Here is a 26,338-nt window from a genome sequence, read left to right as displayed (position 1 = left end):
AAAAAAAAAAAAAAAAGCCAGATCACAGTACTACCCAAACTACGTTCAGACAGTAAACAGCAAATGTCAGGAAGGCAGGGCCCCCTCTGTCTCCTCATCATTGTGTCCTCATCACTAGCATAGTGCCCATACACAGAAGATGATGATATATTTATCAAACGAAAAGATGTTGTTCAAAATAGAAATACAACCCACTCAAACAATTCTGTCAAGAATTTCCTTGTCTTACACTTTCCCAGTTTGCTGGCTTTCTACTTCTGCCAACCCTCGGAGAGACTGCTCAGTTCTGGGATGTTCACCTGGAACACCAGCCTCTGGACCTCTCAGGGGGAGGAAATAGCAAAGATGGTCCCCCTTCCACCTTTTCTGTACAGACGGGCCTCACCGGCAACTTCTGGGTGTTTGCAATTGATCAACAAAACTTACTAAGTTTCTATGATTGGGCTCAGCACTATTGAAGATTATGTTGAAGTTACAGAGGAAGTTTGAGATCAATCCAACCCACAGAGTGTTTCTAATCTAGGAGATAAGAAATGCATACATGGAAAGATGATTACCAGCTGAGGATTAAATAACAGGTGCCAAATAATGCATCTGAACTGTAATTTTGGGAAGAGCAGAGAGAGTGAAAGATATTTCAGGCACTAGGGGTGAGGAAAGGCCCACCCGAGCAGATGCAATCTGAGTTGGACTCTGAAACCCAAGTAGGGTTTGGATAGGCAGAGAAAAAGGATACAGGTGGTCCAGGTGTGAACAAGGATGTGTCAGCAGGAATGAGCACACACTAGGGGGACTGACTCACTCCAGGAACACGTTTGCAAATATACAGTGTGAGAATAAAGCTTGCTTCCTGCTTCATTAAGAATATTGAAACAGGGGCACCTGGGTGGCTCAGTCGTTAAGCGTCTGCCTTCGGCTCAGGTCATGATCCCAGGGTCCTGGGATCGAGTCCCACATCAGGCTCCCTGCTCGGCGGGAAGCCTGCTTCTCCCTCTCCCACTCCCCCTGCTTGTGTTCCTGCTTTCGCTATCTCTCTGTCAAATAAATAAATAAAATCTTTAAAAAAAAAAAAAAGAATATTGAAACAACTGGAAGAAAACTGACAGTCTCCTACCACCACATCAATCCATCCACCAGCATCTATGCTCACACACTCTGTCTTTCCACTTGTGACCACAGATCAACTGTCCATGCTCCTGTCTAAAGCCAAACCTCCCACCTACGCATTAGGTCTCATTCTCCCTACTGATCAAAAATAACATCCAGAAAGTCTCCCCTCTCTCCTCTACCAATATTTCACTTTCTACTGGAAAATTCTGTTGGTATACAAAAGTGCTATTATTCCTCTATCTTTTAAAAAAATCTTCTATGGACCCCATACTGTTACCAGTTACTGTCCTGTTTCTTTGCTCTCTTTTGCAACAAAACTCCTCAACATACTGGGTCACACTCACTGCCTCGACTCCTCCTCCTGTTTGTTGTTAAACTAATGCAATCAGGCTTTTGCCTCCACCAGTCCACCAAAATGATGACTCTAATCAAAATCTCTAAGGGCATTTCTGTTGTTAAATCCAAACGTCAATTCTTAGTCATCATATTACTTGACTACCATTGGCATTTTGAAAGGTTGATCCCCCCGCCCCCATTACACACTTCCTTCACTTGGCCTCCTCAACTCCAGACTCTTGGTTTTCCTCTCACTTCACTGGTTGCATCCTCTCTTTCTCCTTTGCTGGTTCTCCCTCCTTCCCCCCAACTGTTAACATTAGAATGACCCACGGCTTAGCCTTTGGTCTGTTTGTCCTCCCCCTTGGTAGGTCAAACTCCCTTGGTGATCTCATCTAGTCTCGTGGCTTTAAATACCAACTATATGCTGATACCTTCAATATTTATACCTCCAGCACAACCCTTTTCCAACTGCTTACTTGATATTGCCACTGGCAATGTTCAACAAATATCTCAAACACAAAATGTCCCAAATTAACTCCCACTCTCCACCCTCGAACCTATTCTATACGTAGCCTTCCCTATCTCAATTATGGCAGCTCCATCCTTCCATCTGCTTAAGCCAAAGCCCTGGGGTCTTCCTTGGTTCCTTTCCTTCTCTCATTGGCTCCTTTCACAGCCAATCCATCAGCAATTTCGTTGGTGTTCCCTTCACTGCTTATTCCCACGACTGCTATTATCTTAGTCTGATCACCACCGGCTCCTATGTTAATTACTGCAATGGCTTCCTAATCACCTGTCCTGGCCTGTATTCTGGTCCTTCCACAACCTATTCTCATTACCATAGCCACAAGGATCTTTTCAAAAGTCAGATAGGACTCATTCCCCTGCTTAAAATCCTTTAATGGCTTCCCTTGTCACTTGGAGTAAAAACTAAAGTCTCTAAAATGATCTACAAGGGCCCTTTACCTCTGAGGCCTCACCTCCGAACATTCTCACCCTTTCTCATGTTGCTTTGGCCACAATGGTTTTCCTGCACTTTCTCTGCCTGGAGTGTTCTTCCCCGTTACCTGTTTGGCTAACTTCCTCATTTCCTTCAAGTCATTGCTTAAAAATCATTTCCAATGGCAGAGCTACTTTGGAAAACAGTTTGGCAGTATCCTATAAGTTGAAATAGACGCTTCTTGTGTGACCTAACAATTCCACTATGGGGTATTTACCCAGGAGAGATAAAACAAAGACTTGGATGTAAAAATTCATAGCACCTTAATTCATAATAGCCAATCACTGGACACAACCCATACGTTCATCAACAGGTAAATGGAAAAGCAAATTGCATTATATTCATATGATGGAATACTACTCAGCAATAAAAAGTGATGAACTACTGACATAACAACATGGATAAACCTCAAAATCATGGTAAGTGAAAGAAGTCCAATACCAGAATATACACTGTATTATTCCATTTATATCAAATTCTAGAATAGCAAAACTAAGCTATAAACAGAAAGTAGATGCGCGGTTTCCTGCAGCTAATGGTGTGAGAGAATTGGCACCAGTGGGACATAAAAGCAACTTTTCTGGGTGATGGAAATGTTTTACATCTCAATTTTGTCATGGTTGTGGTATGGTTACAGACATTTGTTCAAATTCACCAAACTATACACTTAATACAACTGATTAAACAAAAAGATCAAAGGAAAATAGAAATGATAAAGAAAGTGGTAATGCAAACAGCCAAGTGCAAAGGGTGAGCAAGGAGCTCAGCACAGGGACCACCAATCTGGGATGCCTTCATTGCCTCAGGTCAGCCCTGAGGACTATAAATGTTGTGAGGGTAAAACCCACTAACATGTTTATTTACTTCCCTTTCAATTTCCTCTCTGCAAAATAAGTGGGAGGACTGGACAGACTCTAACATGGTTCCCCATGATCCTTGTCTCCTGGTGTTCATGCCTTTGTATAATCCCTTCCTCTTGAGTACGGGCAGGATGCGTAACTTGCTTCTAATCAATAGAACATAGCAAAGGAGGGGCGCCTGGCTGGCTCAGTCAGTTAAGCGTCTGCCTTCAGCTCAGGTCATGATCCCAGGGTCGTGGGATCAAGCCCCACAACGGGTTCCCTGCTCAGCCAGGAGTCTGCTTCTCCCTCACCCTCTTCCTGCTGCTCCCCCTGCTTATGTTCTCTCTCTCTCTCTGTCAAACAAATAAATAAATAAATAAGAACATGGCAAAGGTGACAGAATGTCACTCCTGTGACTATGTTAAGTTTTAAGACTCCGTTTTACTAGCAGACTTGCTCTAGAGCCTGCTGACTTGATGAGATAAGTGGCCATATGGGGCAAGCTCACATGGCAAGGAAGAGAGGTGGCCTCAAGGAACTGTGGGCAGCCTCTAGCTAATACCTAGCAAGAAGCCAGGACCCTTTGTCCTACCACCACAAGGAAATAAATTCTGCCAACAACCCACATGAGTTCAGAAGCTGATTCTTCCCTAGTCGAGCCTTCACATGAGAACTTGGCCTGGCCAATATCTTGGTTGTAGCCTAGTGAAACTCTGAGCATAGAACTCAGTGAAGTCCTGCCTTTACTGCTCACACATAAATGGTGAGATAATAAATATGTATGTGTTTTTAAAATCACTTTCTAAAAATGGCCCTCCCTGACCACTTTTTTTTTTAAGATTTTATTTATTTATTTGAAAGAGAGAGAGAGCACAAGCAGGGTGGTAAGGGAGGGGCAGAGGGAGAAGCAGACTCCCCATTGAGCAGGGAGGTAGATGCAGGGCTCAATCCCAGGACCCTGGGATCACGACCTGAGCCGAAGGCAAACACTTAACCGACTGAGCCACCCAGGCACCCCCCAACCACTTTTTAATACTGCAACCTTCCCTCTACTCTTACACTTTTTGACCCCCTTACCCTGCTCTACCTTTTTCTTTTTTTCCCCAAGAGGGCTTATTACTTTCCAATATTGTACATATTTTATTTATTTATAATATTTACTGTTCTTTGCCTGTTTCCTCATGCCAGAATACAAATTCCATGAGGATAAGAATGCTAGTCTGTTCTGCTCATTGATATATATTCCAACCACCTCCAATAGCATCTGGAACATAGTATGTGTTCAATAAATGTTTTAAATGAATGAGGCCTAATGTTTAGGTTTCAACTAGGATCAATCTATTCTAATTGTCAGCAGAAACAGAGCACAACTCACCATCTGTCACAAACTGAGACATATCAAATCTACTGTTAGGTCACCTCTGAGTCTGTTCTTCCCCAAATTAAAAAATCCAATTCCATTGCCTTTTTCTCATAAGCCTCATTTTTCTGATTTCCTCTGAACTCCTGGAGTCCCATACCAGACTCCGCACAAGTCTGACAGGACAGTGTAAAGGGATAAGGACAGTCTGGTTCCTATTACATTCCATATGGCAATTTGCACCTGTTTCACAAGGAAAAATGAGGTCAATGCCACCTCTCAGTGTAGATACATCAATGAGACAATGCCACCTCTTCCTGCCACCATCTTGGTGAAAGCCACTATGAAAAGAGATAGCATTTTACTAGAGCTCCTTCTTTTCTCATTGGTCAGTCCTTAATACAATGTAGAGTGATTCACTAAGAGGCATCATTTGCATTTGAAAGAATGACTAACTTTAAATTCTAAAGAATGTGCCAAGGCCTTGCTTACTAACTGAAGAATCAGGCCATGGAGCTGCTGGGCTACCAGGTACATGCCCTGAGGCTATTTGAGGCACAGCCGGTCCTGTGAAAATTGGGGACAAGACACCAACTTCCTAGAGCTATAATATGGTTGAGATTGAAATATGTGTAAAATGCAGAGAATGGTGCCTGGCATGTAGTAAACACTAAATGGACATCCTCCTCCCCTGGGCTTAAATGGGAAGCATTTAGCATTTAGTTTCCCTGTGTCTGTGTGAATTTTGGGGGAAGGGGAGAGAGGATATGGGACAAAGAAGGACAGAAAGGGCCTAAGCGTGGGGAAGACACTGACACCAGAGACAGGACCAGACCCGGGTCTAGAAACTCTACCTAGAAATAGACAGAGGAGTCCTCAGGCTGTTTTTCCTCATGACTACTTATTTTCCTCCAGCTTATATCAAGACCCTTAGGCACTGGGGACATACTGTGGCACTTTGAAGAAGTAGGGGAAACAGAGACAAGAGGGGCGAGAGAAAGTAGGAAGCTAGCAGTTGAGGGTAGAGAAAGCCTCAAGTGGAGTTCCAGTTGAATCGCTAACTGTAGCGATTCAGGCCATCCCCCCTATGTGGCCCCTGCATACCCAACCTTTCTACAGCTGGAGGGACCCCTCTGCTCTCACCCCAGTTACTACTATCACGACTCTGCCTGGGTCCTCTGAGGCTTGAACAGGTTTGGCAGCAAGTTGGGCTTCTCCACAATCCCACAGCCGGGAAGGGATCTGAGAGAAAGAAGACTTCGAACGAAAACTGCTCCCCGCCTGTAAGAGATCTGCTCCCCTGAACTCCTGAGGTCCACTGTCTTCATTTGAGGCTCTAGCTCTGGACACAGAAGTTCCTGACTTTGGAGTGGAGTGCCAGCAACACACCTTGTCATCGACTGAGTTGTGCAGGTGGGCAGTACAAGACTGTTTATGTTGAGCATATACTCAGCTTGACTAGAGAGAATCTGGACAGGGAGGCCCACTGCTGTAACTCTGAGAGGGGCAGCCTCAGAGAGAAGCTCTGAAACCTGTTAAGAAAGGTGCCCTAGAAGGATCTGCTTCCTTCTGGCCCTCAGCTAGGACCTAGACTCTCCTTATGCAGCTCCAGGCCGTGGCTCCCCTGCAGGCAGCCTCCTTTCCATTTCCCCAGGGGCTTGGAGGAGGGCTTTCCCCCTCAAGCCTCTGTGCAGGCTTTCTAGAGCGCTGTGTGCCTAGGAAGTGGCTTCCTGCCCTTCATGGCAGCAGGGCCTGGCAGGAGATCGGGAGATGAAAAGCTGGCTTTACAAGGCAGCCCGGGCCTTGCATTCGCTCCCAACCTCTTTCAAGCCAAGTTTCCAAATAACAGGGGTGGTAACTGCCCAGTGCAGCCCCAAGTCCGTTCTAAAGCTCCTTGGCAAAAAGCCACCTGACTATTACTAGGTTTCCACAGAACGGCATGTACCAAGTTGGAGCACTGTCTTTGGTGTGTGGGTAGATTAGCTGCTATTTAACATGATAGGGCAGGTTCTTTTCCAGGCTGCACCAGCCCCCCACGATGCGCCTTCTCCATGTATAACAGATCCCCACTTCTCTGTGAAGTTGAACTTGCTTACATGAGATGGCAAAGGCCAAGAGCAGGAAGCAGAGCAAAAAAAAAAAAGTTCACAATGACTTTTGGAAACGTAAATGACATAAATGAAACTCCTGGGGAAGGGGTATGTAGGCTGAGGAAATAAATATTTTCTTTTGGAAGCGCACACAGATTACAGAATCACTTATCTGTGAATTGCTCCTGCTGTGTAACATTCTATTTTAGCCCAGTAGTGCAAAGGGGAAGAAAGTCTACACTTGTGACAAGTATATAAATCCCTTGAACTTTTGTTGAAGACCAAGGAAGTCACTGCAAATACATGGACAGGTAGCAAGGCCTCCTGGATTCTAGTCTCAACTTGACCATTAGCTTGTTCTGTGACCTTAGGCAAGTGACTTGACTGTTCTGGGCCTCAGTTTCCTTTCTCGAAAATAAATTAGGGAAAGCTAAGTGAATTATTATTTTTGCAACTTTTCTGTGAATCTACAATTATTTTAAAATAAAATCTTTCCAAAAAAGTAAACGTGTTACCATGGGATCCAATAATTCCGCCACTGGGTATATACCTAAAGAAAACGAAAACACTAATTCAAGAAGATATATGCATTCCTATGTTTACTGGAAGCAGCCCAAGTATCCATATATAGATGAATAGATAAAAAGATGCAGTATACACACACACACTGAAATATTACTCAGCCATAAAAAAGAATGAAATCTTGCCATTTGCAACAACATGGATGGATCTAAAGGATATAATGCTACGTGAAATAAGTCAATCAGAGAAAGACAAATACCATATGACTTCACTCATATGCGGAATTTAAGAAACAAAACAAACAAAGAAAAAAAGAGATAAAAACAAACTCCTAAATACAGAGGACAGGGGAGCCTGGGTGGCTCAGTCGTTAGGCGTCTGCCTTCGGCTCAGGTCATGGTCCCAGGGTCCTGGAATCGAGCCCCGCATAGGGCTTCCTGCTCAGCGGGGAGTCTGCCTCTCTCTCTCCCTCTGCTGCTCCCCCTGCTCATGCTCTCTCTCTCTCAAATAAATAAATAAAAATCTTTAAAAAAAAAAAATACAGAGGACAAATGTGGTTGCCAGAGGAGAGGTAGGTGGAGGGATGGGTGAAATAGATAAAGGGGATTAAGAGTACATTTATCATCATGAGCACTGACAAATGCATAGATCAATCATTATATTGTACATCTAAAAGCAATACAACACCGTATGTTAGTTACACTTGAATAAAAAAATTATTGTTGGAATTACATCGAATTTACAGACAAATCTATCTGTGGAGATGTATCATAGTATCCAAAAATTTTTGATTAATCATACTACTTTTAGTTTCTAAGTATAGAATAATCAATTTTTGCTATTAAAAATTATTCTTATCAACAAAATGTTTTGTGATTGTTTATGCTGATAATTCTCCAATTTTTCTGAAATTTCTTACATACAGTGTCTCATCCATAGTAGCAACTGAAAAACTGCCCTGAGGGGCCACGGGGGAGGGAATGAAAAAAAAGAAAAAAAGAAAAGAAAAACTGCTCTCTATCATGTTACGTGCTAATAAGCTTTCTCTATTATACTATATATTAACTATTAATTTTGTTTTTATTGAAAAAATGATTTAATTTTATAAAGTATAAATGGATTTTTTTGTACTCTAACAAATAAAATAATAATTGAAAAAAAAAGTAAAGGGGTTATATAAATTATCTTCAAGATCTTCTCTAGCTCCAAACTGTGATTCTGTGTTCTTGTTTATCTCCATTCAGGTGAAAATAAGTCTCTTTCCAGCTATCCAAAGATATTTGTGCCCACTCTTCCTACCTCAGACAAGACGTTGATTAGCCCCAGCTCATAACCTATTTTTTTGCTTTCAACATATCCCGTAGTCTAGGCAAAAATTGAATTCTCCAAAAGCACATTAAAAACAAACTGAGGGTTGCTGGAGCGGAGGAGGGTGGGAGGGATGGGGTGGCTGTGTGATGGACATTGGGGAAGGTATGTGCTATGGTGAGCGCTGTGAATTGTGTAAGACTGATGAATCACAGACCTGTACCCCTGAAACAAATAATACATTATATGCTAATAAAAAATAAATAAATAAAAAGAAAAAAACACTCCATCCATATCCCCTTTGTTCCTGTAAACAAGCAAATTCATCAGGTAGGGAAAAGCTGTTTCTGGCAACCCATGCTCACAGAATCTCCGTTTTTCCCTAGCAACTGGGCTAATTATAACTCCGGCTACCTGGTAACAGCACTAGATTTCCCTGACATTGGCTGGCAGTTTTAAAGCCGTCTCAGCTCTGCCGGCCCCTCCTGTACTGAGAAGGCTTTCGGAGGAGCTGAGAGACCAGGAGATGAATGCTAAGTGAGAGGGTGCTCAGAACCCCAGAACTTCAGCGCTGGGAGGGATGTTAGTGACCATCCCGGTCCAGCCCTCTGATTTTACACATAAGTAACCAGAGGCCCAGAAAAAGTGACTTGTCTTAGCCAGGAACCGAGCAGTCTTCTTGATGTCTTTCTCTTAATCTTTCCATCCCATCTATCACCCAGTCCCACAGGTATTTTACCTACATATTTCACAGATCAGTTCCCTCCCCTCTGCCTATTCCCGTGGCCCTCATCATCTCTTGTCTGACTGGTCCTGATGACTTCCTGTCTTATCTTCCATCCTCCCCACCCACCAGAAGGATCTAGCGTGTTGCCTGCTGCTTAAAGCCCATCAGTGGCTCCTTATCATCCTCAGGATAAAGTCTTCAGTTTTTAAAAATGGCACAAAGATTTATGTCCCACAGACTCTTCAGCATCATTCTGTGTCTAGCACTTAAATTTAGCAACACAAAACGACTTATAATTCTCCACACATTCCATGTGGTTTCTTGCCTTTGGCATTTGCTTCTGGCTAAAGCCCTTTCTTTCCACCTCACCACCCACTGACTAACTAATGATTACTCTCCTTTTGAAGACAAAGCTCAGGCGTCATCTCCTCAAAGAATCCTTTGTAGATTTTCCTTCCATCTATTCTATTCAGTTGGGTTAGAGATGCCTCATTTGAGTTTGCTTATACTCTGTACACATCTCTTTTACTGCTTTTTACCACACCCTATCACTTGTGCTTTAATCATCTTCAAAGCCCCAATTTCCAGCACAGTACTCAGAATACAGTAGGCACCCAATGAATGTTGATGAATGAGCAAATGGATAAATCCAAAGCTCCCCATGATCTATCCCCTGCTTATCTTTCCAATCTCATCTTACTACTGCTACAAGCCCTTGAGACCATGTCCTAGCCGTACAGAATGACTCGAAGCATGGCAAACACAAAATGCTTTTTCATGACTTTGTGCCCTTGTATATGCTGTTTCTTCTAAGATCCTCTCCCCATTCCTTGTTGTGTCCTTTTAAGATTCAGTTCGAGGGCGCCTGGGTGGCTCAGTTGGTTAGGCGACTGCCTTCGGCTCAGGTCATGATCCTGGAGTCCCAGGATCGAGTCCCGCATCGGGCTCTCTGCTCGGCAGGGAGTCTGCTTCTCCCTCTGACCCTCCTCCCGCTCATGCTCTCTGTCTCTCATTCTCTCTCTCTCAAATAAATAAATAAAATCTTTAAAAAAAAAAAAAGATTCAGTTCGAACTTCACTAACTTGCAAAGCCTTTCCTGGGGGATTTTTGTCATTCTCCTTAGGACTTTAGAGCAATCTTACATGCCTCTATGGTAGCCTTTTTTTTTTTTTTTAAGATTTTATTTAATTATTTATTTGAGAGAGAAAGAGCACACAAGCAAGGGTGGAGGGGGAAGGAGCAGAGGGAGAGGGAAAAGCAGACTGGCCGCTGAGAAGGGAGCCCGATGTGGGGCTCGATCCCAGGACCCTGGGATCATGACCAGAGCCAAAGACAGATGCTTAGCCAGCTGAGCCACCTGGGTGCCCCTATGGTAGCCTTTATTATGCCATTTTTATTTATTTGATATCTTTCTCCACCGGCAGCTGGCACAGTCTCTGGCATATAGTAGATAGTCAATAGATGTTTGAATGAATGAATGAATGAATGAATGAATGCATGTGTGCAAACCTGAGTAACTGAATGGCCACGGTGATAAGGCAAACAAGGGAAACATTTGAGATAGGAATTTAGAATGCCTATTTCTATCAGTGTGTAAACTTAGATGTACATAACCAATAGGAAGAGGAAATAGCTTTATAATAAGCTTATGCAGAAATGCAAATTTTGTAGACATAGTTAAGGAGATAATTAGAAATGGATTAGAATTAAATTAGACTCCAGAATTTAGTTTTAGATTTATTTTCTAGTGATTGGAAGAAAAGGTCTTAAATATTCAAAGAAAAAATTTTCTTTTTTCCAACAGGCAAGTATTAGGACTTCTAATGAAAAGCTCTTAAAAATGAGAAAAGTTGGGGCACCTGGGTGGCTCAGTTGGTTAGGCATCAGACTCTTGGTTTCGGTTCAGGTCGTGATGTCAGGGTCTTGAGATCGAGCCCCATGTTGGGCTCCACACTCAGCACAGAGTCTGCTTGGGATTCTTTCTCTCTTCCTCTCCCTTCCCTCTCTCACACAGGCACTCTCTCTCTCTCAAATACATAAGTAAAATTTAAAAATGAGAAACATTGTGTTAAGCAAAAACAGAAAATAAGTTGTTTTGGTCAAAGCTCCCAGAATATTTTAAAGTAACTATAACAGTTATGGGAAAGTTGCTTAAAATTTTTTTTATTGTAGTAAAATATAAAAAACATAAAATTTACCATTTTAACCATTTTTAAGCATACAGCTCAGTGATATTAAATATATTCATATTGTTGTGCAACCATCCATCTCCAGAACTTTTTCCCCAACTGACTGTACCCACTAAACAATAACTCCCCGGGATGCCTGAGTGGCTCAGTCTGTGAATCGAGCCCTGCAGGGCTCCCTGCCTGCCACTCCCCCTACTTGTGCTCTCTTCCTCTGACAAATAAATAAATAAAATATTCAGGCTGCTTCTACCCTTTGGCTACTGTGAATAATGTTGCTATGAACATGGGTGTACAAATATGTTTGAGTCCCTGCTTTCTCTTCTTTCAGGTATATACCTAGAAGTGGACATGCTGGATCATATAATAATTCTATGCTTAATTTTTTCGAGAATCATCATGCCATTTTCCACAGCAGCTGGCCAACATATGTTATTTTCCAGTTTTTTATTTCTTTGTTTTGTTTTTATAGCAGTCACCCTAATAGCTGGGAAGATTACACATTTTTTAAACCAAGAACACAAATACCAGTTACAACTATGTAATGACGGAGTCTCCCTCCTTTCTTCCTACTTCTACTCCCAAAAAGAAGAGGAAATGGACAAGCATGCCTTACAGACCTCAGAAAGCTGAGAACGAGGAATCACGCACACAGCGTGCGCAGACACGGGCTACATTCACACCAGGCTTCCAGAGAACTATTTAAAATAGTTTGGCCAAAGTCATCCTGATTTCTCTTCTCGCTACTTATTTATTTCTCCATTCCCTACTATGCATATTTCTTAGACTTCACATAAGTAAAACATAGAGGGAGATAAAAACCTTAGCAGCTAACTAAACAAGGGTTTAAAGGTTTACTAAACTATAAAAAGAAAACAAGAGTCAACTCTGTTAAATATAAGAAGAAAACCATTCACTGTGTAAGAGCAACTGCACCATCCCTTTAGGCAATAACCCGAGAAGGTGCGTCTGCGCTCTAGTAGGTATCTCCAGGTATGCAAGATTATAGTAACAATCCTTTACATTGATTTAACACCTAACACATGGGGAGGAGGGCAGGACAGGAATTCGTGCCTCTATTTCAGGAAACAGAGGCTCAAAGACGTTATGGACATGGCCAAGGACACGTAGCAAGGAATATTCAGAACTCAGGTCTTCTGATTTGAGTCCAAAAGTTGTCTACCTACATTTTGCTATCCCTCAAAGATAGTCTTTCTCTAATAGCTTTCCGTTGCTTCAAGTCAAACTGGAGTTCCTATATTCAACTACAAAAAGAAAGATAGTTCTTAAAATGCAAAAAAATAAGGGGGGCCTGGGTGGTGCAGTCAGTTAGGCATCCAACTCTTGGTTTGGGCTCAGGTTGTGATCTCGAGGTGGTGAGATCTAGCCCCACATCAGACTCCAATATTTTCTTTAAAAAAAACCAAACAAAAAACAGAAATTTAACAAACCCAATCTTTCCCATTCATTCTCTTTGAAGGAATATTTGTACTTGAGGGTGACAGTAGATTTGCTGCAATATGGACACTTGGATTATATTATGTTATTTACGGGCAAACTAAAATGGAGAATTAAGACAAATAGGACAAATGGTCCCAAATCCACTATTGAGGAAAAAAAACTGACTTAAAATAAAAAATGATTGGACTTATCCAATAATTGGACTTATCTGGGCAATTTTGTCATCTCTCAATTTGTCACAATAATGGCAAATATTTCTTGAGGGCTTACTATATGATAGGCATTGTGCTGATTTCAACTAATTGGCTCATTTAATTCTCCCTCAGATCCTATAAGATAGGTGCTATTACAACACCCACTTCAACTCAGAGAAATTATAGTATTTTCCCAAATTAACGCAGGTAGCAAGTAGTAGAACCAAGATTCCTTCTCAGGTCTGTTGGGTTCAGCTCTTAACTATTATACCCAGTGATCACAGAATAGTAGAAATGATGAAAATTTAGGAGGCAAGTAAAGTCAATAGGCTGTTTATCACAATTTTTAAAACCTGCTACAGAAGTACGCTATGTATAAACTTCCAAAGTTTAAAAATAAATAAATAAATAAACTTCAGAGTTTGCTCAGGAGAAATATCATCCAATCTCAAAGATGAGAAAGCACAGCTCAGAGAAGTCAGGAAGTTTAAGAGGCCGATATATAATGAATGAAATACAACTCTTTCAACTCCTATCTAAATAAAGGCCCAAACCATTTTAACCTTCTAGTATCAATAATGTCATACTTAAACATTGACTCTACCTGGTCCAGGAGGATGACATTCAGTTTTTCCTGATGGTTTTGTTATTGGATCTGGCCCTGTCAGATTTTAAATTCCATTCTTAACAGGGAGCCTTAAATTTTTTTAAAGCAACCTTGTTGGGGCCGGGGCGGGGGCGGGGGGGGGGTGCAGGGGGGCACTTGGGTGGCTCAGTTGGCTAAGTGTTCAACTCTTGGTTTTGGTTCAAGTCGTGATCTCTCTCTCTCTCTCTCTCTCAAATAAAATAAATAGGGCGCCTGGGTGGCTCAGTTGGTTGGGCGACTGCCTTCGGCTCAGGTCATGGTCCCGGGGTCCTGGGATCGAGTCCCGCATCGGGCTCCCTGCTCGGCGGGAAGCCCGCTTCTCCCTCTCCCACTCCCCCTGCCTGTGTTCCCTCTCTCGCTGTGTCTCTCTCTGTCAAATAAATAAATAAAAAATCTTTAAAAAAATAAAAAATAAAAATAAAATAAATAAATATTAAAAAAATAAAGCAACCTCGGGTAATACTAAATTCACACAAGTTTAACAAGTAAGTAGTCATCATGGGGCAAAACACAGTTGATAGTGGTTTTGTGTGCTCTTTGGGGACTGGATGTTTACCACACAGCAGTGGATTTCATAAATTCCAGGGTTGGGCATACTTCCAGTGGCAGCTCACTCAGCGATCCTGAGAAGATGCAGGATTAGATAATCAACAACAACCAGGAAGTCAGCCAAGTTGCCACCCAGAAATTATTTACCAGAGCAGCTGCAGTCCAGAAATGCTCACAAGCCAGTCTCCCTCGGAGTGGGCCATACTCAGCTGTGGACCACTTACAGCATTTTCTGACTTAACTTTGTTCCAGAATCAGGAGCTGTTTATGTATGACAGTGCTTTCTCCCTTCCCTGCTTCAGACTTTCAAAACGGTCTTCCCACAAAAGCTGAACCTACAATTAATATTTGCTACCAACAGGGGGCAGTGGTACCTGAATATGCCCCAGTTTACTTGCGCTGACGGGTAGGCAGCCTCTTCCTGTCTTGTTTCTTTTTAAATTGCTTACAAAAGTTGAAGTTCAAAGGATAAACACTCAACAGAAACGCCTCCAGTCTCACAGAACCGATTTTTATGTACAATTTAATACTATTTTATTAATCCATAGCTAGCATGAGTTTTAAGATTATTTCTAAATTCTCTGAACAGCTCTAAAGAGAGAAACCCTTAACTCCTTTAATTTACTTGCTTTGAAGTTGATTCTTCTAGGTTTTTACATAATTCTCTAACTCTTACACCTTCTCATACAATTAAACATCCTTATAGCTGCCATTACAACTAAGGACTATATCTACTTTAATCTCTCCCTCACTCAACTACCTAACTGAGGACTTGCCACTTGGTGGGAGAAAGACTGAACCCTCTCTCCAGTCCTTTTCTCCTAAAGTTTCCTACATTTCCCTTGCCTGCAGTCATGGCGAAATGTTTGATTGTCTCTAAGACAGTAATATTTCATTCTTTAGTGCAAATATCTTAACAAAAATCTGCTGTAGCAAAAATACATAAAATGATAAAATAAGTACTATTCACAAGAGACTTACGTATGTTTCACAAACATTGGTTTTATTTAAAAGAATCATGCATACAGCACCCAAGTTAGTGTGGATTCTGACTCAGCTGGGTGTGATTTAATGGTTTTTACTATATTTAAAGAAGCGTCCTTCCAATGCTAAAGAAAAATCAAGCTAAGTTTGGTCACAGAACAGGGCTCTAAATTCCCATTTGAACCACCTGACTTACAATGTGATGCACTGCATGTCGTCCTGGGTGTCTCTTCACCCACACTGCTACTCATTCATTGTCCTAACCTTGTGGAACGTAAGGCATATTCATGGGAATGCCTGCAAGTGAGATTAAAAGAGCCTCTTTCTCATTTTAAAATCTCACAGTAACTATTACTACTGGTAAACGTAGAACTACTACCCCCTCATATACATAGGAAGATATGAAGTTTACAAAGTGCTGTGATCAAAGTCTTCTCCTTTCATCTTTGTGGCTGCTATTTATTCACACTCTCAACAAATAATCTTCAGTGCCTATGGAGTTGTGCAGTATTCTTCATGCCAATTCTACAGGGGCTGACATTGACTCAGAAAGGTTAAGTAACTTGCCTAGGTCCCCTGGTTGTCCAGGGCTCCCCGGCTGGGGTGGTTTTCTGATCCCTTGTCCTTCCATCAAAATGGAACTGCCCTTGTTTCTATCAAGCCCTCATCACTGCATAGTGTGATAAACTAATTTCAACCATGATATTAATGATTGATAATGGCTTTATGTGTTTTGCTTCCCAAATAAGAAGAACATTTTAAACCTTCAGTGCTTCCCAAATAATCACAGCCAAATGGGATAAGTAATATGACAGATGGATTGAACAAAGATTTGGTAAGAAGGGAAAGGAGGGGACACAGTAGTTTGCGATTCCTTAAATCATAGGATGCCAGTGGGTGCCTGATGACTCTGGACTTAAGGCCAGGAAGAGATAGGGCTTAGTGGCAATACTGGGCTAATAAAAGGGTTAGCAACCTCGGCATATGACAATGTCCTTTGCCGACTCTCCCCACCCTGCCCCTCTAGAATCTTTTTTTATTTTTTAAAGAATCTTCTTAATCACACTTCTCTAGGAGTGTAACGGTGCCCTCCCACACCCCACCCAAAATGTTCCCTGAGGACAGTCTTGTCAGCCAGTGCTGAGCAGAGGGTGAGACCAAATGATTCAAGCAGTCAGTTGATTCAAGTTAAAAAAAAAAAAAAAATCCTTTCCCTTAAATAATCCAAGACACTGCCCCTTCCTTCTGCCTTGCTTTGGAGACAGCTAATGAAAAATGCTCCTCCCTCTGCACAAGGCACAAATTCATTCACTATTTCTACCCCGAGGCAGACTGCCATTCACCCTCCCCGCCTCTCCATCTCTCTGCATTACCAATCGCCACTTGATAATATCTTCCTTGACCTTGAGCCCTGGCAACTCCATTCAGGCATGTTCACTCTATAGCCACGTAAGAGATTGAAGGTCAGTCTGGACCAATTTCAGGAAGATTCAGGTTAAAACATGGAAATCCAAGGAAGACAGAAAACAGGGCTAAATCCGCCAGATGTAGCTGCCCACATTAGTTGAATTTACCAAATAAGTGGGTTTCAAAGACACCGGTTATTCCTCTGATCCAACATATTCTCTGACAGCCTGCAAAAGCTTCCCAACCTTCTTCTCGACAGGACAGGACACACATAGACAATGATAATATTTGTATAGTCTTCTGGTGTAAACAGCTGGAGATTTAGAAGCTCAGAAAAAATCAGAGGCGACCAGCTCCAGGTCACTCAGGCCACTTTAGAGCTTGTCCAGACACTAAGAAGGCTGAAGAAGCCAACATTGTGGTAACCAGTTAGGAAGCTTCATCCAAAAGCCTTGCGCCCTCTTACCAACCAAGGTGCTGTCTCATCTCACCCTCTCCTCAGTCAACCCCCTCTCTCTTCCTTCCCCACCCCAATCACTCACCCAGCAACCCAGACCGGCCTCCCTCTCAGAGAAGCGCCCGCCTCCTCCCACCCCTGAGGCCATCAGCACCCTTTTCTTCATTCTTAGGTGAACTAGTCCTAAGCCTGAAAACGCCTAAGATTGGGTCTTTAAATGTTATCTGCATTATCATCTTCAAGGACAAACACGAATTTCTCAGGGAACTGAACCGCGCTCAGCCCCTGCTCCTTGCTCCATCGGCTCATTCTCTGCCTCCACTGAGCCAGAGCTAGAAGGGGTCCTTCTCTAGCTGAATATATGCCCTGCAAGCAACCTGCTTCAGAGTCACCTTGGCAGCTTTTAAAAAATGCAAACGTCCAGCGAGCGCGTTGGCTGACTGAGTCATAAGAGCAAGCGCCTCCTGGGGTCCTGAGTTCCAGCCCCATGTTGGGTGTAGAAATTACTAAAAAAAAAAAGATAAACTTAAAAAAATGCAAATTTTAAGACCCCCTTCCCTTGCATTACTAAATCAGAATCCCCGCGGGTAAGGCAGGGAGGGAATCTACATTGTAAACCTGCTCCCAAAGGTGACTGTTCTGAACAGTTCCACGGCAGAGCAAACTCTGATTTAATCCAGCTCGGTCTCTTTACACACAAGGAAAGTACAAAACAGGCACAAAAGAGGTGAAATGAGCTGGTCCAAGGTCACCCCCGCATTCAGGTGGCCAGACCTGGCGTGGAACGCGCCTCCCTCCCTAGTTAGCACCGCTGGAGGTAGGAAGAGCCTGGATATCAGTGGGTGGGCCACGAGCCCCCTGCTCGGGGCTGGAGCGCACGGCTCCTGCACTCACCCGCTTGTAGATGTCATCCCGGCTGGCCTCATACTTCTGCTGCATGCGCTCCTCCAGGAAGTAGATGCGCAGCTTGAGGCTGAAGTTCTCCTTCTTCAGGTCATTGAGATGCTGGGACAGAGTGCGATATCCATTAGACATGGTGGGCAACCCATGGGGAGCAGTATGCCCAGTCGCCCCCTCACCCTAGGAACATAGTGCGGCTGCACCCTGGCATGAAGCTAGCCGCTGGGACACTGCTGAGGCTATGGCGACATGACCCCAGTGGCTGGCGCTCTCTCGGGGACCTGGGACTGGGCTCACTGCTCTGGGTGCTGGAGCGCAGCGCACTTTCCTTTTTTACCTCTGGGAGATATTTGCGGAATTCCTGACAGAGGAACATGCTGCGTGAACTCAGACACAAGTGGTGTAACCCGACTCCAAGCCGGGACCGGGCTGTCACCCTCCCCAAGCCTCGCAGGCCCAACTGTAAGCAGTTAACAGTTTCTTGGAAAAGAGAGAGAACTGGCCCCCCAGAAGCTTCCAGGAAATAGGGAACGGGACTACTTCAAGGTGCTGGTGGGCTTGCAGAAAAGAGAAGAAAATGAAGGGCTGTATGTGTGAGTGGGCACTTAAGTCTCTGGTGGCCAATTTGCACAATAAAACCCAAAGGGGAGGGGGCGCCTGGCTGGCTCAGTCGGTAGAGCTTGCCACTCTTGGTCTCAGGATCCTGAGTTCCAGCCCCAGGCTGGGGATAGAGTTTACTTAAAAAAAATAAATAAATAAGCAAACAAACAAAAAACAAACCAAAGGAGTGTGGCCAGGAGCAAGAAATAGGTTGCTATAGGAAAGAGCACATGTCAAATACCCCCTTTCTGTCAGGTGCAGATCTTAAAGACCTATTAACAGGAGGGCTCTCCAATTTCCTTTGATGATCCAGAACTCACCTCTAATCAGTTCCTTCCCAGTTTTGCTCCCTGGACTTTTCAAGTCCAGAAGCAGTTAAATAAATAGTCTTTACCACCATGTGCCTCCCACCCCCATACACACCGGAGCCACCCCCGAAGAAAGAGTAAATCTACTTCCGTGGAAATCTTTGCAAGCTATTACCAGCTAGACAAGCTCACAAAGAGGCAGAGTCAAAGGCTCCTTCCTCCAAGGGATGAGGGAAAGAGAGGGCTGAGCGCCGGGGTGGGGGGGGGGGGAGGCGTCAGTCTGGAGCCCAGAGATTTCAGCCAGTCACTGGTTCTTAACTCTGGCACCTGCCAAGTGGAGCCAGGCACTCATCACCAGATCCTGCTCGCAAAGCAATTTAAGATCCTTGAATGACAGCTGCAACATCAGCAGGAAGTATTATTTATACCACATCACAAGGAACACTGAAGGTGACTAGGAGACCATCCCACAACACAGATATGAAACACAGGTTCTTAGTTCCAGTAATACCAGGTTGAAAAAACATTAATATTAACATCTAAAGTAAAAGGAAACTAGACCTTTACTTAAATCAAGTACTCACTTCTTCCCTAACCTACCTGTTCTTCAATCTTCTATCTTAATTCTTCATAATAATTCTAACCAACATCTCCTGTGTATCCACCGGGTAGTATGTTGGGCATGACAGATGCAAAGAGGAAGATAGTCCCAACTCTCAAAGAGCTGGGTGGCTATACAGACGTAGGGATGTGTTTTCCACTAGAATCCTCCAAGCTTGTGTTACTCAAACTTTTTACATTTTATACAGCAGTCCGGTACACACACACACACACACACACACAGACATAACTGAAATAAAAGTTTCACAAAGTAATGTTACCATCACTATGTGTGATGGACTTTTGGTGTTTTTCCATTCTATTTTTCTTCCTAGGAGTGACCCACTGAATTGATTTCATGACCCACTAAGACGTTTCATACTGAAGTTAAAAAAAACACTGCCTGTATGGGAACCCAGGAGAAAGAGTGATTCATTCTTCCTGGAAAGATGAGAAAAAAGCCTCACTAAGACTTGCACTGCCCTTTGAAAGACAGAAAACGTTTGAGTGAATAAAGTGGCCTTAGGAGGTCATAATTAGAACTGAGCATTCTCTCAAATAGATTTGGATTGTACGTGGGCAACACATTTCTTACCATCAACTGTAACTTAAGACAAAATATTCCTTGTTTCTAAAAAAATGTACACATTTAAAATTCATTTAGCTCTTTTCATTAAATCTGTGCTCTTGGAATTAAAGAGTGTCGTTTAGGCTTAGAGAGAGCGAGGAAGAGGAAAGTCTAAATAAAAACTCAGAAGATCCTTTTCTGGTCTGAAAATAGCTTGTATTTGTTACTAAATAGCTATATGACCTTGGAAATGCATTTCTCCAGAGGCCTAAGTGTCCTCATTTATAAAATGAGGTGGTTGGAAAGTAAGTGATTTTTAAGGCCCTTTTCTGGTCTAAGCTCCTAGAGGAAATAACCTACTTGTTATCTACTTATTATCTACCTACTACCATTTTGCACAAGGGGAACCAAGCTGCCAGATTCCAGATTAGTGTTTAATCATGATTTCAATGTCTACTTAGATTCTTTTATCACAAAAGATAGCTTAATAAAAGTTCATGGAAAGTAAAACTGCACATGAATGCAGGGATTCTTACCCAACCTAGATATTTCTTTCTGTACATAAACGCCTGATACGTCTTATGCCCAGTGATACCTTGCTTTTCTATCTCTCTGGCCCTTTTTCTGGGTTTTCTTGCCAGCTCCTTAAGGTAAGTGCTTAAACAATGGTTAGTTCTTCCCCCTTCTGATGTTTTTCTCTCCATACTTTCTCCCTCGAGATTTTATCCACTTTTAGGGCTATCACTGTGGCCTCCCAAACAACCCCCAAACCTTCACCTGAGCCCTCTCCGCCAAGAGCTAACCTGACATACCCAGCTTTTTGCTAGATAGCTCAACTTGAATGTTCCATTCTCAAGGCAAACCTCATAGCAAAGACTTTTGCGACAGTCTGTCATGTCTGCCAGACTTCGCTCCAGCCATCTGTCCTCCATATTATAGGCAGAGTAATGTTTTCAAAACTCAAATCTTATCCTGACATCTCCCTTACTTAAAACCCTTCACAGGCATCTCATCACTCTCAGAATAAAGGAAAACGCTATCACATCCCCTCAAGAAACACCCCCTCTTTTTTCAAGTCCTAGTTCCAATCCCACCCAAACAAAGCCTTCTCTGCTACCCCAGCCCAGAAAGATGTCTCCCTCTTTTGAACTCCTCAAGCAAATATCAACATTCAGCAAGCGTTCATCGGGTGCCTCATGACATTGCTTGTCTGTTGTCTGGAGGGGTTATTTACACCTCTTAGAGCTATTTAACTTTTCCTGTGTTTATGTCTCTCCAACTAGTCTGCGAGCTGCCCAAGGAAAGGGTCAATGACTCACACATCTTTCTCTCTTCCTTCAGCTCCCACAACAGCCAGGAAGCCCTCCCCAGTGACATGCATCGCCCTGTGGAGTCACAGCTGGCTTACAATCACCTCCCCCACACTGGAGTGTTCTGAGGGCTGACAAGGCGTATTTGGTGTCTTGGCACACTCACTGCATAGTATTGAGGAAGCGATCCCTAAATATTTGTGGAATCAATGAGTAGGTAAGTATTCCATATATATTTCACTTTTTGCTGATCTGACTTGTTAGATAGGGGCTAGCTTGCTTATATTATTCTCACAATTTTCCAATAATATAGAAAAGTTTGTTTTAATAGCTCCAAAGAGACTACATTTGCTAGGATGGTTACTGTAGGAAAATTTCTAAGTTTATATGCCTATCTAGCCCTTTTTCTTGAACTCCAATATGTATCTAACTTCCTAGTAGAAATGTCCGCTTGAATATAGACCTGTCATACTTGTGGCATCTGAAACTGAACTCCTGAGTTTTCCCAGCACACATGTTCCTTCCCCAGTGGATCCCATTTCAATTGATAACAACTCAGTATTTGCAGTTGTTTGGGCCAAAATCTTCTGAGTTATTCTTGTCTCTTCTTTCTCACACACATCATCTCATCTGTCTGTAAATCTTATTATTTCTATTTTCTTCTTTTTTTTAAAAGATTTTATTTATTTATTTGAGAGAGACAGAAAGAGAGAGAGAGAGCACATGAGAGGGGGGAGGGTCAGAGGGAGAAGCAGACTGCCCACTGAGCAGGGAACCCAATGCGGGATTCGATCCTGGGACTCTAGGATCATGACCTGAGCTGAAGGCAGTCACTTAACCAACTGAGCTACCCAGGCGCCCCTTATTTCTACTTTCTATAAAGAGAGAATCCATCTACTACCACTGCACTGGTATCTTGGCCACTCTGGCCCAAGATGCTATGACTGAATGCTCCCCTAAATTACTGGACTAGCCCCGATAACTGGTCTCCCTGCTCCCACCCTTGCTCCCCTATAGTGTATTCTTAGCACGGAAGCCACAGGGACCCTTTAAAATAGGTCAGATTACTCCTCTGCTGGAAACCCCCACTGGTTTTCCATCAAGTTTAGAGTGAAATGCTAAGTCATTTCATTAGCCCATTAAGGCCCAAGGCCCTAATCTAGAACCCAGCTCCTCATCCTGTCTTTTCCATTTTTCCTACTACTCTCTCCCTACACACTTTGCTCCAGCCATATGTTTCCCTTTGCTCCTTCTCTTTTTTTTTTTTTTTAAGATTTTATTTATTTGACACAGAGAGAGAGACATAGCAAGAGAGGGAACACGAGCAGGGGGAGTGGGAGAGGGAGAAGCAGGCTTCCCGCTGAGCAGGGAGCCCAATGCTGGGCTCGATCCCAGGATCCTGGGATCATGACCTGAGCTGAAGGCAGACGCTTAACAACTGAGCCACCCAGGCACCCCTCCCTTTGCTCCTTCTCAAAAACAGCCAGCTCCTTCCCTCCTCGGGGTCTTGGGGCTTGTTGATCCTTCTGTATGGTATGCTCCTTCTCTAGATATCTGCAGATTCTCTTCCTCACCTTCATTAGGTCTTTGATCAGATGTCACTTCCTCAAGGAAGAGACCACCTTATTTAAAAGTGTAACTCTCCCTAGACCTCACCCCAGTAATCCCTTCATTGTTTTTTTTAATCCATACATTTTCATTATTTAAAATATTATATTTCCTTGTTTATTTTGTTTCTTATCTGTCTCTGCCCACTAGCATGTGAACCCCATAAGAAAGGCAGGATTTTTTCCTATTTTGTTCACTGCTATATCACTAGTACCAAGAATGGAGCTTGGGATACAATAGGTGCTCAATAAATATTTGTTGAACAAAAGAAATGATGAATAAGGGCACCTGGGTGGCTCAGTTGGTTGTGTCCGACTCTTGATTTTGGCTCAGGTCCTGATCTCAGAGATGTGGGATTGAGCTTTGCACTCAGTGTGGAGTATGCTTGCCCTTCTCCCTCCCTCTGCTTGTGCTCTCTCCCTCTCTAAAATAAATAAATAAAATCTTTAAAAAAAAGAATTGATGAATAATTAATCCACTGACTTTGACCTCTCTGGATTTAATTCTTTTTCTTTTTTAAAGATTTTATTTATTTATTTGAGTGAGAGAGAAAGAGGGTGCCCCCCCACTCCCCCACCCTCCCCACCCACGCAACCCGGGCTCACTCTCACCATCCTGAGATCATGACCTGAGCTGAAACCTGATGCTTAACCTACTGAGCCACCCAGGGTTCTCTCTGGATTTAATTCTAATGGAACTCAATCTGTATACAAGATTACACAGGTGTTTCAGGATAAGGAATTTATCTAAAGGCATCCTTCCTTATAAAATGTTATTTTTTTTAAAAGATTTATTTGTTTATTTATCTAACAGAGATAGAGAGCACAAGTAGGCAGAGCGGAAGGCAGAGGCAGAGGGAGAAGCAGGCTCTCCGCTGAGCAGGGAGCCTGACTCAAGGGCTCCATTCCCAGGACCCTGAGATCATGACCTGAGCTGAAGGCAGACACTTAACTGCCTCAGCCACCCAGGTACCCCTAAAATGTTATTTTTGTAATTAAAATAAACTTTTCTAACAAACTAACTTCAACATACAAGACAGAATCTGAACTTTGAACAAGAGTTCTGAGCAAATGGGGAATGACACATTACTACCAAAGGACAATATGAACTGTACAAATAGTAAAACTATAGAAAATAGGAAAGAGAGACTATCAGAGAAGGTTCCACAGAGAACAGGCGTTTTAGCTCTCCTGAAAGGATGAATCAGGTTTGGCTAGGCTCCGGGGAGAACACAGGGCAATCCAGGCAGGTAGAACAGAAGCAAAAGTGCAGAGGGCCAACTAGACTAAAACAAAGAGCCCATAATGTCACATAATGGGGAGACAGAGGATGGGAAGTACACAACCATTTTTTTTTTTTAAGATTTTATTTATTTATTTATTTGAGAGAGAGAGAATGAGAGACAGCAAGAGAGGGAAGAGGGTCAGAGGGAGAAGCAGACCCACCGCTGACCAGGGAGCCCGACGCAGGACTCGATCCAGGGACTCCAGGATCATGACCTGAGCCGAAGGCAGTCGCTTAACCAACTGAGCCACCCAGGCGCCCAGTACACAACCATTTTTGAAAGATCTTTTTTTTTTAAGATTTTATATATTTATTTGACAGAGAGAGAGAGCACAAGCAGGGGGAGCAGCAGGCGGAGGGAGGAGAAGCAGGCTCCCCACCAAGCAGGGAGCCTGATGTGGGGCTCGATGTGGGGCTTCATGCAGGGCTCGATCCCAGGACTCTTACCGACACATCCAGGCACCCCCGTTTAAGTCAGGGTGAGGAGCCTGAATTTGTTCCTCCAGGCAGATACTGGCTCTCGATTTGCACCAGTGAAGAAAAGGGCAACGGAGGAGGGCCAGGAGCTGCCTACTAGGAAGACTGGTTGTTTGGTTTGTTGTTTCTGTTTTGTTTTACTTGTTCGCCTCTTGTAGCTTTAACAAACAGAAGTGCACATACCTGAGCTGCGCGCTAGACCTACTCTATCCAGCCTCTTGCGGGCAGGTCCCAGGTCTGTATGTTTTTATAAACTCTGCATTGCTGGGAAAATAAAGAGACACTGCAGGTTCTTGAGCAAGCGACAGCATGTCTGTCTTTGTTCTCCCTTTGTTACATAGAACATGGAAAATCTTTACTCTTCTCTCAAAATACTTTTTTCAAACATTAATGGCTCTCCCCCTGTTCTTTTTTTAATCTCTTCTTCCCATCGCTTCTTAATGTGTTAGTTCACACTGGAAATAAGACTTTGATAAGGACTCAATCAATGCTAACAATAGTAGGAGGATTACAAGCCAGTTGTTGTATGTCATGCCCCTTTAACATAACCAACTGGCAGGTCGGCCTTTAAAAAAAACTCAGCTTCACATTTGCTTAATCATACTCAGACCCCCCAGATTGCTCTCATAATGGAAATGGTTGAAAACATATTAATGTCTCACCAATCTCTCTCCTAAAAATAAAGGTCCACTCCACCAAAAATGATTAATTATCTTCATTGACATTCTTTTTTTTTTTTTAAAGATTTTTATTTATTTATTTGACAGAGAGAGAGATAGCGAGAGCAGGAACACAAGCAGGGGGAGTGGGAGAGGGAGAAGCAGGCTTCCTGCTTCCTTCACTGACATTCTTTTCAAATATAATACTTCTGCAACTTAAACTCTGTTAACTCGATATCTATGATAATTCATATCTACATTTCATGAAAATAAAATTATTCTTAAGTAACTTAATACGGTAAACAGAGGAGCAGGAGTAGTGTTTTCAGTAATCCTGGACACTTTATCCATTTATAAATAGGCACTAAATATTATCACTATTATGCATATTTATCCAGGTGGGATAGCATGACGTTATGGAAAGAGCAATAGCTTTTGAACTAAAGAGATCTAGGTTCAAATCCCAGCTCTGCTATTTCCTAACCGTGTAACTTTGGGAAAGATACTTAATAGTAATTAAGCCAGGAGACTGGGATCTGGGTAGGCTGCTAAGAGGGTTGCAATTATATTTGTTTTTTAATCTGACACAAATAGAGTGAAAATAGTGTTTGTTAAAATTTAGATATGAGGGGGGGCGCGCCTGGATGGCTCAGTCAGTTAAGCTTCCAACTTTTGGTTTCAACTCAGGTCATGATCTCATGGGTGGTGAGATGGGGCTCTGCACTCAGTGGGGAGTCTGCACCTTCCCCCACTCTCTCTGCCCCTTCCCCCACTCACGCTCTCCCTTTCTCTGTCTAAAATAAGTAAATGAGGGGCCCCTGGGTGGCTCAGTCGGTTAAGCG

General features: G+C 42.9%; 1 protein-coding gene across 1 annotated transcript in view; it reads right to left on the bottom strand.

The window, feature by feature from the left end:
* Positions 1 to 26,338, bottom strand: part of PDE4DIP (phosphodiesterase 4D interacting protein) — a 197,250-nt gene that overhangs the window by 111,239 nt on the left and 59,673 nt on the right. Inside the window, exon 4 of the mRNA XM_081817111.1 lies at positions 18,077 to 18,187. Coding sequence (XP_081673237.1) covers positions 18,077 to 18,187 — 111 coding nt within the window. The remainder of the gene's footprint in view (positions 1 to 18,076; positions 18,188 to 26,338) is intronic.

The sequence above is a fragment of the Leptonychotes weddellii genome, chromosome 4, assembly GCF_054177405.1.
Source record: "Leptonychotes weddellii isolate Sample4059 chromosome 4, ASM5417740v2, whole genome shotgun sequence".
NCBI lineage: Eukaryota > Metazoa > Chordata > Mammalia > Carnivora > Phocidae > Leptonychotes > Leptonychotes weddellii.
The sequence above is the reverse complement of the archived record's forward strand: the minus strand, read 5'-3'. Positions and strand labels throughout refer to the sequence as shown.